The 13321-nt window shown below is 49.3% G+C and overlaps 1 protein-coding gene across 1 annotated transcript; it reads right to left on the minus strand.

The window, feature by feature from the left end:
* Nucleotides 1–408: 408 nt before the first annotated feature.
* On the minus strand, nt 409–9444 carry MCIDAS (multiciliate differentiation and DNA synthesis associated cell cycle protein). The gene is made up of 7 exons (XM_049768123.1): nt 9328–9444; nt 9138–9234; nt 8903–8994; nt 3376–3448; nt 2594–2814; nt 1255–1365; nt 409–855 (listed from the first exon to the last, which is right to left on the minus strand). The coding sequence occupies exons 1-7, from the start codon at nt 9442–9444 to the stop codon at nt 409–411; spliced, it is 1158 nt and encodes a 385-aa protein (XP_049624080.1).
* Between the last annotated feature and the right edge of the window lie 3877 nt (nt 9445–13321).

The raw sequence follows: 13321 nt of genomic DNA on the forward strand, positions 1-13321 counted from the left end.
GGAAGGAAGTAAGGGAGGAAGGAAGAGAGGAAGGAAGAAAGGAAGGAAGGAAGGAAGGAAGGAAGGAAGGAAGGAAGGAAGGAAGGAAGGAAGGAAGGAAGGAAGGAAGGAAGGAAGGAAGGAAGGAAGGAAGGGCATACAGGAGGGAGGAAGGAGACTGAGAGACACAGAGACAGAGAAACAAAGGCGGAGAGGTGAGAGGAGGGAGAGAGGAGAATTTCACAATGTCACTAGCAAGACAATTTCTCTCCCGAAATAAATCTCTGGGTTTAATCTCCTGGGGGGAGGGGTGAAGGGCGAACGGAGACGCCAGGTTCAGGCAAACATTTGCAGCTACTCTTTGCTCAGCCTCCAGGCACTTGAGTCAAGAGAGAGAGGGCAGTGTTTGGGGGAGACGGACACTCCGACTCAACTGGGGACCCAGCGGAATTTGTAACCCCCGTTGGCGGTCCGGATGGTGAAGGCGTTGCCCTGGGGGAAGGCGAGGGTGCGGATGGTGCTGTGACTGCGGATGTGGGTGCTGAACGAGTCGCCCCCCTCCAGCTCGCTGTGGCTCAGGTTGAGCGCTGGGCGGCCGCAGTCGGTGCGCAGCCCGCGGAACGCGCCGTGCAGGTTGCCGGGCCGGCAGTCCTGGCTGGCGGGCCCGGGCGCGGGCTGGAGCCGGAGCCGCTTGGGATCGCGGCTCTGCAGGGCTTCGTCGCAGCGCTGGGAAATCTCCCGCAGGACGGCGTCCACTTCCTCGCAGTCCTGCCCCGCCGCACTGAACACCTCCTCCAGGCTCCTCTTGGCCGTCGCCTTGAGCTGGAAGGGCTCGGCGGCCGCTCCGCCCTCCCGGGATTGCGTAATCATCAGCTTCTACGAAAAAGGCGCCGCGGGGGCCGGGGCCGCGGTGCAGAACGGTAAGGCGTCTAGGACGGACCGCGGTTCGATCCCCAGGCGTCCCATTTGGTCCCCCAAGCCAGGTGCCATTTCTGAGCGCATAGCCAGGAGGAACCCCTGAGCGTCACCGGGTGTGGCCCAAAAAATAAAAAAAAAAAGGAAAAGAGGCGCCGAGCACCGCCCTAAAGGCCCCCTGAACGCGCCTGGCGCGAATGGTTCAAACAAGCTCCCAGCTTGTTTCTCCTTTCCACGCACGACCTCTGCGGGGGTCCCACCCTTGGGAACCCGGGTGTTAAGGAGGCGGGAGGGTGGCTCGCATCGAATAGCGACTGATGCCTCGAAGCGTCCGGTCCAGCAAGCCCGCGCCCCACTTACATCCAGGACCGAGGCCAAGTGTCGGGTCCGACTGGCGAGCTCCTTCAACCGCACGTTGCGCTCCCGGAGCGAGGCGATCTCCTCCTGCTTCTGGGTCAGGGTCACTTGCAGCTGCAGAAGGAACCCCAAAGTTGCAGCCTCGGGCTCCTTTTATTCTATGTAGGAATTAAACCCAGAGCCTAAAGGCTAATCAAGAACTGAGACACCCCTCCCCCCCCGACTATTAATACAGGTGATGCCAATAATTCAGAGATCTTTTTTATTTGGCACATTGTTATGGCTAGAGGGTCACACCTGGACGTGCTGGGAGTGGGATTATTTCCTCTCGGAAGGATGAAAGGTGCCTGAGAAGAACCTTCATGAAAAGTATGGCCCCTAACTTGACCCTTTTGAAAGAAGACTAAAGGAATCTCAGTTCATTAATCCTAAAATCCAACCTTAATTTATGTTTCCTCATCTGTAAGACGGGTCAAGTAATAATAGTATCTATTTTTGTATTAGTTGGGATTTGTTGTTGTTGTTGTTGTTGTTGTTGTTACTTTGGGGCCAGCTCAGAATTCGGGAATTACACATGACTGGCTCTCAGAGTACTGGGGTTCATACACGGGTAAGTGCATGCAAGGCAAAAACCCAACTCACTATATAACCGCTCCAGCCCCTCAATTATTGTATTAAATAAAAACAAAATAAACTGATAAACGCGATAAAGGCATGCTATACTCATAGTCTATAAATATTGGTGACATTATTTTAAAAACTAGTTGAAGAGGTAGAAGCGATAGTAAACCAGGTAAGGCGCTTGGAGCCTACCTGGAATCCAGCCTTGGCACCCATTCCATCCTCCAAGCACCACTAGGAGTGACCCCAGGAGTCTGGAGTAGTCTCTGAGCACGCCAAGTGTGTCCCAAACCACCCTTCCCCTTAAATTAAAAGTATAATCTTGGGGCCGGAGAGATAGCATGGAGGTAAGGCGTTTGCCTTTCATGCAGGAGGTCATCGGTTCGATTCCCGGCGTCCCATATGGTCCCCCGTGCCTGCCAGGAGCAATTTCTGAGCCTGGAGCCAGGAATAACCCCTGAGCACTGCCGGGTGTGACCCCCCCAAAAAAAAAGTATAATCTTATTCTTAAAAAAAATAAAATAATTCCAGTGGATTGACAGCATTTGGAGACGTTGAAAGTTTAGGCGGGGGCCACAGGAGCCCTATATGGAGCAAAAGGCATCCAAACTACCAGTTCCACAAAGTCCGATCATGCATCAGCGACCCCTTTCCCCTGGGCGAAGTGCTGTACACTAAGTCCCACCCCCAAGGGCCCCGGTTGCCAGCCTAGAGTTCCTACTTGGTTATTCTCAACGAGCGCGTCCCCCAAGGCCTTCTGGTTCTGGTCCGCCACCTCCTTCCAGTACTGCTCGGGCGGGGGCACGTGAGGGCGCAATGGCAGAGACTGCAGGGCCGGGGCATCCAGGTGTGGGGACAGACAGGGCCCACAAGGTAGCTCATTGCACGGAGAAAATGGGAAGTCTCCACCGGCCAGGGGAGGTGACATCAAAGAGGATGAGTCTGAGGAAAAGAGGAGCTGGGTTTGCAGCTGTAGACTCCCCATCTAGCTAATAGGAACCACTGCTAGCTGGAATATGGAAATTATAAGGAGTTTGTTCTTTAGGAAGAAAAGCACCCCACACATCTGCAACCCCTACCATGCCCAGGCCCTACCTGAGAGCCATTCTGAAGATACACAGCTGATGCTCTCAATACATGCCCAATGACTCTCTTTCTGGGATAATCTCCCAAATTGCCTAGGGTAAACCTGCCTGAACTCACACAAGTCCACTTCTCTGGCACTCCCAAACTCTCTGGCATCTCCCCCAACAAAGTGCAGAGAGGTGTCACATCCCCATCTCAGAACTCACACCTGCAAACAAAAGGCAGTAGAGACTCTTCTCCATTTGGAAGGATGAAAGGCCCCCCTAACCTTGAAAGAGCCTGACCCTTTGATAAGTGGCAGGAGCATCCTGACAAGTACTAAACTCACCCCCACCTTCCAGGGCCAGGAACTCTGGACTAGGCTGGGGGCGGGGGGGGGGTGATCATCACTGTGATTTAAGTACTAGGGAGACTTGCCTGCAATAAGTTCGTCCACCGTATCTCTAAAATCCTGCAGATCGTAGTCTGCTGCCGTTTGCAGGGGGTAGTTCTGAAATTAATTGGAGATGTTAGAAAGGGGGAAAAAGTTAACGTTGAGTCACACATCCTGGGTCTAGCCACACTGGTGTTGACCGTTGGGCCACATACCTGATAATCAAAGCCCCAGTCTAGGTGCAGAACACAGCAGGCTTTCACCGCCATGGTGGGGATCAAGACCAGGCCCCCAAAACTCCAGTGAGATGCGATTCCATGTCCTGCACCTACCCAATAGTAGGTCTCCAGCAGCGGGAGCCATCCCGAGCTACCTCATTTGCTGGTCACCAGCCAACCGGCAGCCTCTTGTGCCACAACCAAGTTCCCAGTGGCTCCACAGAATCTTACATCACTCTTACCAGCAGCCAGCCAGGCGGCGTCTGCTGTCCCTAAGAATGATTTGGTGTACCCGCCCTAGGTTTCTTTACACTACTGATGGCCCAACAGCGGTCTGATGGCCCAAAGCAGTAGCCTGAGCTCAGTCAAGTTATCCCCAAACCCAGCCACAACTGAGCCATGTCTGTCCCAAAATGGAAGGGGAAAGGCTGGGTAAGATTGGAAGGACCCTGGATGCTAAGAAAGTGCTTCTTCCAGCAGCATTGGTGGTCCCTATTGCTTTTGTCCATTTCTCATGGTGCCAGAGTTAACTTTTCCAGTACATCGATCCCTCCAACATTTTGAATTGGACACTTTCAATGTCGCTGCAATATCCCTATGGGAGCTGGAAGGAAATAGTAAAAGAAGGCGACTCAGCATCTCTTTTTCCCTTTGTTTGTAGACACTTAATGTTGCCTGGCCCTTTTTAGAGAGTCCTGCGATTAATTCTCACACCTAGTGGGTGGCAAGCAGGACCCTCGATGTGCCCCTTCTTCCTTTGATGGAGAATCTGCAGAGCAGTGCAATGAAATTGTTCCCAAATTTTTCTTGTTTTGAAATAGTGAAAGTGAGGCTCTTGTCTCAAAACAGGACCAGTGCCTTTTTCAATCCTCTTTCCTCTGCACTTAATTGCCTCTATCTTTTAATTTTATCTTAGGGGACACTGGATACCAATTAAGATAGCACTGAACAAAAGGATGTCTCTAAGGAGCCAGAGCAATAGCACAGCGGTAGGGCATTTGCCTTGCACACGACAGACCCGGGTTCAATTCCTGGCATCCCATATGACCCTCTGAGCCTGGCAGGAGCAATTTCTGAATGCAGAGCCTGGAGTAACCTCTGAGCAATGCTGGGTGTGGCCCCATCTCCCACCCACCCCCAAAAAAGGAAAAGGTGTCTCTGAGTGGATATGGTGTGGGAGATCAAGATATTCATAAAAATATTGATTCTACTCATTTTACTGTCACTGAGTCTTTCCTTTGTACTAATTGTGCTCTTCTTTATAGTTGTTTTTTGAGGCCACACGGACTTACTCCTGGCTCTGCACACTGGGATCACTCCTGGCAGTGCTCAGGAGATAGGATGGGGTAGTCTGGTGATCAAACCCACGTCAGCTGAATGGAATATAAGCACCCTACCCTCTGTACCATCTGTACCATCTCTCTAGCCCTTGTCCTTCTTAACTATTCAAATACTTCTGAGAAGAATTTATTCTGATCCCAACTTCAAAGAATCTACAACAGAGCACTTGGAATAGTAAGATCTCTCGCACCTGTTGGGAATTGAGGCTAGAAGAAGAAAGGAGTTTAGACCAAAGAATGGAGGGCTCCAGAGAAGAAGTGAAGTGCAATTTGTACATTGTCAGTACGTGGTTGAATAAACAGGAAATAAGAATTTAATTCTAAGGGTGAAAGGTCTCCCTCTCCAGAGTTTGGAGAAAAGAAACTGAAGGCCAAGCCAGGATCTAGGTTCTAAAGACAAGATTCCTTTTAGGCTACTTATCCCAAGGTTTTGTCCATTCTGGACCTCAAACAGTTCTAACTTTTGCTTTCTTCTCTTTCTCTGATCACCTTCTTTATCAGGAAGAAAGCTGAGGAATGTGGCCAGGCTGTGCACTTGCCAGGGATTCCCCAGGAAGTCTTCCACAAGGGGCCTCTACTCCATCCATCCATCCCTCTTCTCTTTTCTCTTCACACCAGCTCTGTTATCCCCAGAAAAAAACAGTGAACCTCTTGGACCATCAAGCATAAGCTCCATCCTTGCAACATATGAGTTCTAGCTTCCCAGTTAGAGAAAAATCTACCATTTCTTCAACCACAAGAATAAGTTTCCTCCTCATGGCTTACAGAATTTTGGTGTCAACTTTAAATTCTATATACTTAAAGAAAAAAATTTCAGCAAGAGCATGACTGATTATTAGTACTTACAAAGTAAATGTTCAGGGAAAGGAAGTGATCTAGGTTTGTGGGTCAGTGAAAGATGCCCAGGCGCTGTCTCCTTAAGACTTCAGTTCTAGGGGGCTGGAGAGATAGCACAGCGGTAGGGCCTTTGCCTTGCAGGCAGACAACATGGGATGGTCCTGGGTTCAATCCTCAGCATCCTATATGGTCCTGAAAGCCTGCCAGGAACAATTTCTGAATGCAGAGCCAGGAGTAACCCCTGAGTCCTGTGGCCCCAAAATAAAAACTTCAGATTGAAATAGAACTGTAGCATGGCTTCTGTTTGCTCTCAGTTCTCATCTTCATTCCTGCTTTTAGAGGACAGATCCTGCACACTTGCTCTGAAAAACAATCTTAGTACAGTAAGTGGCACTTAGAGTCTGGGAACCTTTGTTCCATCCTCACCTCCCAGCTTTGGGGGGTGTGGTCACCTCTGAGAAGGTTGTGTGCTGGGCTTATCCCGGTGAACTTCATGTGTGCTGGGCTTATCCCGGTGAACTTCATGTCTCCTGCACAGCTAGCAGCCAGGAAGTTGGAGCTGGCACCCTCCCCTGGGATGCCTATAACTAAGTGTTCTGTTGTAGAATATGAAAAAGTTTTCGTAAGATTAGTCTTGGAATTGTTGTATATAAAAATATTTCCTTCCAGGTGGGGGCACTAGGGAGTTGGCAATAAATAGCTTGATGGACAGGGAAGAGGGGTCCTTTTGCGAAAGCTGTCTGCAGGCTGCAAGAGCTCTCTCTCTCTCTCTCTCTCTCTCTCTCTCTCTCTCTCTCTCCTCTCTCTCCTCTCTCTCCTCTCTCTCTCTTTCCCCCCTCTCCCTCCCCTCTTTGCCCAATCTTTTACACCCTAACCTTGTCTGTGTGGATTATTATTTGCTGCGGATAAATATTACCAAGGTCTCCCCCAGAAAGGGGACAAGGGGATGGGAAGTAATTTCTCATTCTGGAGACTGTTCATGGATTCACAAACACCCAACAAAGGATTTAACAGCTCAGATTCACTACATTCTGTTTTGTTTTTTCTGTTTTGGGGATCACACCCTGTGGCTCTCAGAAGTTACTCCTGGCTCTGTGCTCAGAAATCGCTCCTGGCAGGTTCAGCAACCATCTGGATTGCTGGAATCAAATCGAGGTCTGTCAGGTTTGGCCGCGTGCAAGGCAAACACACCCTACAGCAGTGCTATTGCTCCGGCCCCTGTTCAGTCCATTTTGGTACAAGTACTTTATATCCTTTGGATAACCAAGGATTTTGACCTTTCAGACACCAGCTGCCTGAGGCTCTATCCTCTGCCAGGGTAATGTCAGCCCTAACTAGTGGAAGTTGACAGGAAGTGAGAAGACAAATTGGCTGGGTAAAGAAAACCATCAAATGCCTATTGTGTCATCAGAGTAAATGACCAGAGCCTTTCGAAATAGCTCCTATATATAACCCCTGATTTGCATAGTCCACATTGCAGAAAAGGAAAATCTCCTAATCTCTGTTGCAAGTGGCCAACCTGGGTTAGATTCCAAGCAACCCATAGGTTGGCTGGAACACCACCAGGAGTAACAGGAGTAATTCCTAAATGCAGAGCCAGGAGTTATCCCTGAGCATCTCCTAACCAATCCTCTTTTTTTTTTTTTTTTTTTTTTTTTATCTCATCTTAAGCAAGAAGTTATGCCTTAGCTCCACTCTCCTTTCATACCCACAAAATGAAAAGAATTAGCGAATGCCTGGGGAGGGGGTGTTGAAACAACAGGACAGGTAACACAAGCTCTGAACTGTTGTAGATGTCTTGTATCTCAACAATTCTCGTGAGTCATAGTCCTTTCATGGGAGGAAAATGGGTAACACGAGCGGACGAATATGAAATATGAAATAATGATACCACACGCAGTATGTGTGGGGTCAACACGTTGCTAGCAGGAGTGCGACAAGTTTAATATTTTGAGCAGGGAAATTTATAGAGGTAAAATTAGCCACAGGTAAAGAATAATTGTAATCACAAAGCCTAGTATAATAACAATACCTAAGCTATGGATGTGACTAAAAATTCTAAGTTACAAGAGAGAAGGTCACAACTCAAGGTAACTCCTTGCAAACTTACTTTAAATGCAAAAATCAGGATTAGTAATAGGCTGGACTCTATTGTTTTAGAGCAGTGGTCCTCAAACTATGGCCGGCGGGCCACATATTGTATTTGTATCTGTTTTGTTTCTTCATTGCAAAATAAGATATATGCAGTGTGCATAAGAATTCGTTCATAAGTTTTGTTTTTACTATAGTCAGACTCTCCAATGGTCTGAGGGACAGTAACTGGCCCCCTGTTTAAAAAGTTTGAGGACCCCTGTGAGATTAAATGAAGGGAGGTACCAATCCCCAGGAATGAGCTTCCCTATTTTTAAAGAAGGGTCAAAAGTCAAAATCTGTATTCTGGTTACGCCCTTGATTACCAGAAACTGCAGCTGCGAAGGACATATTTGAAAAGGAGAGAAAAATTGTCTTTGCTTTTAGGGCTGACTATATCCAGAAAAAGGGGTTCTCAAATAAACTTTGGTGCTGGAATTTCTGGGCCAAATTATTTGATAGAGGTCGATATTTTGCCTGATATAAACAAAGGAGAGATAGTCAGATACTGGCTGAAAATGTAATGCCAGGCGTCTCTTTGGAAATTCCTCAACCATCCACGCAGGGAAAAAAGGTGTCCACAGCGGGCCTTTTGAGGAACCCCATGGGGGTTAAATTAGTTCTACCCACCAGGAAAATCTGAGGATACATCTGGTGGGCTGAGCCCCCAACCCTAAAAGCTTAGGCATGCCCTGCCACTGCACGCTACTACTTTCCTCTCACCCACCACCGCCTGGCTTCTCCAAGCACAGCTAAATCTCTATAGCGCCAGTCACAGCTCTAGGAATAGGTTCTGCGAACAAGAAGACCCAGGAGTGAGGCAGTGTGGAATTCCCGGGAAGCCTCTCTTTTCCCAGTAGGTGCAAATATCTGGGAAATGCACAATCAACTAAGAAAGAAGACTCCCGCACCACATCTCCCCCCATCAACCCTTTTGTAAATGCTCTCCGTGTAGGAGAGGAGCCTGCACAGACAGACACACAGACACAGACACACTCACATCCACATGAATTCCCAGACCACTTTGGGCCTCGAGAAAGCTGTACCTGCGAGACAGCGGGACTCCCACTAGGCGGCGAGTCTGACCCGAAGATCGAGGAGCAGTCGGCGAGGTCCTGCAGGTCGATGGTGGTGAGGGCTGCACCGGGTGAAACGGGGAGACAACCCCCCCAAAAAAAGATCTCGCCTCTGGCATCCTCGCCAGGATCCCAGCGCTCCGGAGCGCGCGCGCGCATCACCAAAGGGTCACACCATGCTCCCCGTCCCCTCCCTCGAGCTCACCTGGCAGCGGAGCGGGCTCTGCATCTGGGGGGTCCTCGTACACCGACACCGGGGTGCCGCCGCTGCAGGCAGGAAAGAACTTCCGCGGAGGGGCGAACTAGCCGGGCACAGAAGCGGCGCGCGCGGGTCAACCCTCGAGTCCGCGACTCTGGGACCCTCCCACTCCCACCCATGCCCTGGGCCACCCCACCTTCCTTTCTAGTTTCCCGGGCTTGCAGAGGGAGGGGCCCCGCAGCTCCAGCATCGTGTTGGGACAGATGCTGTCAAAGGCTCTGCGCCCCGCCGCGCTGGCCCCGTACGCTTGCATGCTGGACACGCCGGGGTGTTGGATGCGGGGGGCTCCCGGCGCCCCGCGCCCACCGGGCCTGGAATGGAGACTCGCTCGGCCGCGCTCGATTCGGGCGGCGGTCAGGAGCCGGGAAAGGCGCATGAGCCTCCGGGGAGCCCCGCGAAGGCTGGAGAGATGCGGTGCGGCCCCGGCAGCTGGTGTCTGAGCGCAGAGGCGGCGCCTCCAGCCGCGGACAAGCTGCGCGCGGGCGGAGGCGTTAAACCCAACCTGGCAACGCGGCTTCCCCCGGGAGCCGCCAGAGCCCGGCCCGGGCCCGCGAGCGCCCTTTTGGCGAACGTTGGCGCCGCCGCCGCCTCCTGGCCGCGCCAGGGCAGGAGGGGCAGCGGGGCAGAAGGCGGGAGAGCCAGCGAACCCCACGCGCTCCCCCGCACCGGCGCGGACTTCCCGCCTCGGCACCGCGCGCGGGCAGGAAAAAGTTAACGGTGCGAGTCCTGTCCTTGGACACCAGCCGCAGCGCCCTGAGTCTGTGGGGGTGTGGAGTGACTCGAGCCCCAGCCTGAGGTCCCTCCCATCCCTGTAGGATTTGGTGGGGAATCACACTAGAATAACCCTGCATAAAAAGCCCCTTCTCCTTCCTTGGGGACTGGAGAGATAGAATACAGAAAGGAAGACGTTTGCACATTTGCACGCCTTGCACGTGGTCGGCCCGGGTTTGATGCCCGGCATTCCGTTTGTGGTCCCCTGAACACCTAAGGAGAGATCCCTAAGCGCAGAGTCAGGATTAAGCACCGGAGCATCGCCGGATGTGGGTCCCCCACCCCGAACAAAGTGCCCCTTCTTGCAAGGCCCAAGGCTTGTGGAGCCCCCGTGGATTTTACTCGGAAATCTAAACTTGGTCTCTTTCACGCACACCCGCACTCCTCACCCAAAGACCTATTCATCCCAGAAAGCTGAGACCAGCACTACTGATTTTCAAGTGACTTGCCCAGTTTGATCCCTGCCACCTCAGGGATAGTCTCCTGAGAACACCTCCAGGAGTGATCTCTGAAAGCAGAACAAGAAGCCCCAGACACCACCCTGGCTCCCCTCCACTAAATTAAATAAAGGGGGGGGCTGATTTTGAGGGGAAAGAGAGAGAGAGAGAGACAGAGACAGAGAGACAGAGAGACAGAGAGAGACAGAGACAGACAGAGAGACAGAGACAGACAGAGAGACAGAGAGACAGACAGAGACAGAGACAGAGGAAGGACATTTACAGTCTACCAGTTTCTGAAAAAGCAGCAATTGGGCTTCTCGCTGGGGAAGGTCTCAGACCACTGGGCTCAGTTATTTAGGATATTTGTGTAAGGGCTCTTTGCTCTTTATTCCCAGGAATAAGAGAATGAGAGATCCTCTTCCAGTGGATCTTATATATACTATTATTATTGTTATTATTAAAATTGGTTCCCAACTTGCTTGCCCCCACCTGAGAGCTAGAGAGAGCTAGAGGGATGAGGGAAGTCTAAGCAGCTGTCTGATCCAGTGGAGATGGAGGATTGCAGTTTGAAATAAAGTCAGGTTGCTCTAAGTGGATTGATGTGGTGTCACTGATGTTGAGCACCATTGGATTTAAGGTCCCAACGTCTGGGGATGCCAACCAGGTTCTGCCTATGACCAGATCCCAGATCTTCAGGAACATCACACAGCACACTTCAATACAGGCAATGATGAGATTGTCCATGTAATGTGACTGGTACTTGGTGAGGGTAGAATCATTACTGGGTTTTGTTGTTTTGTTCTTTTTCCTTCTTAAGTTTAGAAGATATTTAAGAGTATAGAAAGAAGAGGACAAAGCCAGAATCCTCCTGGTCTGAGAGGGTTTCTCAAACAGGATTTCCTAGCCTTGTTGCTTGCACTGGCCTTTGTTACTCTCCCACAGCCTAGTCTGTATCCTGGTATCTGGTTTGAATGGCCCCACCAATAGCCAGTCTATCCTCCACTCCTATTCTTACCCATCTATTCCCAGTTTGTAAAAGTAGTATCATAACTTCAGCTGGCTTTTTTTTTCCAGTTTGGAAGAGAAATCTCTACACATGGAGAAACAATCACATATTTTTTCAGAACAAATCATTTTTCACCAGTGGGTTCCAACTTGGGATAGATAGTATGAGCATTATCTTATTACAATTAGATTAGGGTCCAGAGTGATAGTACAGTCAGTAGGGTGTTTGCTTTGTTTGCAGTAGACCCAGGTTCAATCCCTGACATCCCATTAGGTCCCCCAGCCTGTCAGGAGTGATTCCTGAGCACAGAACCACCCCAGAGCACTGTTAGGTGTGGTCCAAAAATCAAAAAAAAAAAAAAAAAAGAGGTAGATTTTTATGGAATAATAACTGAAATAAAAATATATCTGACTCCTCGTTTGTGTGATTCTGAACCAATATTACCATATCTGTTTTGGCTGATTATGTGGCAAAGGTTGGGGAAAATAATTCCTCTAAAGCAGTGGTCCTCAAACTATGGCTGGTGGGCCACATATTGTATTTGTATCTGTTTTGTTTCTTCATTGCAAAATAAGATATATGCAGTGTGCATAAAAATTCGTTCATAAGTTTTGTTTTTACTATAGTTAGACCCTCCAATGGTCTGAGGGACAGTGAACTGGCCCCCTGTTTAAAAAGTTTGAGGACCCCTGCTCTAAAGTCACTTTCCTTTCTCCCCTCCCTAACAACAGCCAAGCTTAGGGCAGCAAGTATTTTGGGATATGGACCAGCTATTATTTTCTTCTTTTCACCCTGAAAGACCAGTTTTCCTGCTAATTAGCTTGGTGTCACCTTTTCTTTTTCCCTAAGCTCAGGAGAAAAAGGTTTCTGGCAAATTTAGATATTTTCAGATGAATGAAGCAGGCTTGGCTCAGCATACTTGGGAGGGCTGAAAAAAGTGCAGGGAAAACTCTAAATATGCAGAACTTACTTTTCATTTGTGTATGTGTCTTGAATTTATTCTAAATGCTTATGATCCCCTCAAAAAACGTATTTGGGTGTATGTTCAGGACCATAACTGATAGTGCTCAAAGATAATTCCTGGCAATGCTGGAGGAAGTACAGTATGGGTGGGGGGGAAATCAAACCAGGGTTGGCCTCATGCAAGGCAAAAGCCTTAAGCCACTGTCTCCCTGGTTTACAAAACCACACAATTTAAGGGGGAAAATGCACCATGAGTTGGGCCAGAGAGACAGTCCAGCAGATAAGGTGCTTGCCTAGCACTCAGCCAACCTGGGTTCAACCTTCAGCATTCCATGTGGTCCCTAGTGCAGAGCCTGAATAACCACTGAGCATTTGTGCCAGGACGTGGCCAAAAATAAAAAGAAAGAAAATGTACTAAGAGTAGACAACAAGAGGGTCACCTGCAACTTTTAACACTTCCATTTATTTGCTTTATATCTACATATTTCTCCAAGCTTTCTTTTTGTGTAACCTCCTCAATCTTGCTGGCTACATTCCGCCGGCCTTCATTTCTAAATGACTTGCAGCTATGTGTTGTGGAGGGAGAGGTTTATGGAAAACTTCATGAAATCCCTTCTGTAACCCGTCCAAATAGGTATAGGTGCTATGGTTATTCCCATTTTTTACAGAATACTTTTCTTGAAAGAAAACTCACTTAAGGCTATCCAGAGCCAACTTGTTTAACTTCTACTTGGGACATACTCCCTCCCTCTCAACCTCATCTCTCTGGCTTCTTAACACCCCTGGTTTCTAGTGTAGAGCTCATCAAAGCTGAAAAAAAAATTAGCAGGAAGTCTCAGAGATGAGTTTTACAATACTAGATTTACAACAATAAGAATAAAGATGGCAGGAGAGCTGTGAGCCAGGAAACACCAACCAACCAACCAGCCAACCAGCCTCATTCCACTTTC

This window comes from Suncus etruscus, chromosome 2, assembly GCF_024139225.1.
Source record: "Suncus etruscus isolate mSunEtr1 chromosome 2, mSunEtr1.pri.cur, whole genome shotgun sequence".
Taxonomy (NCBI): Eukaryota; Metazoa; Chordata; class Mammalia; order Eulipotyphla; family Soricidae; genus Suncus; species Suncus etruscus.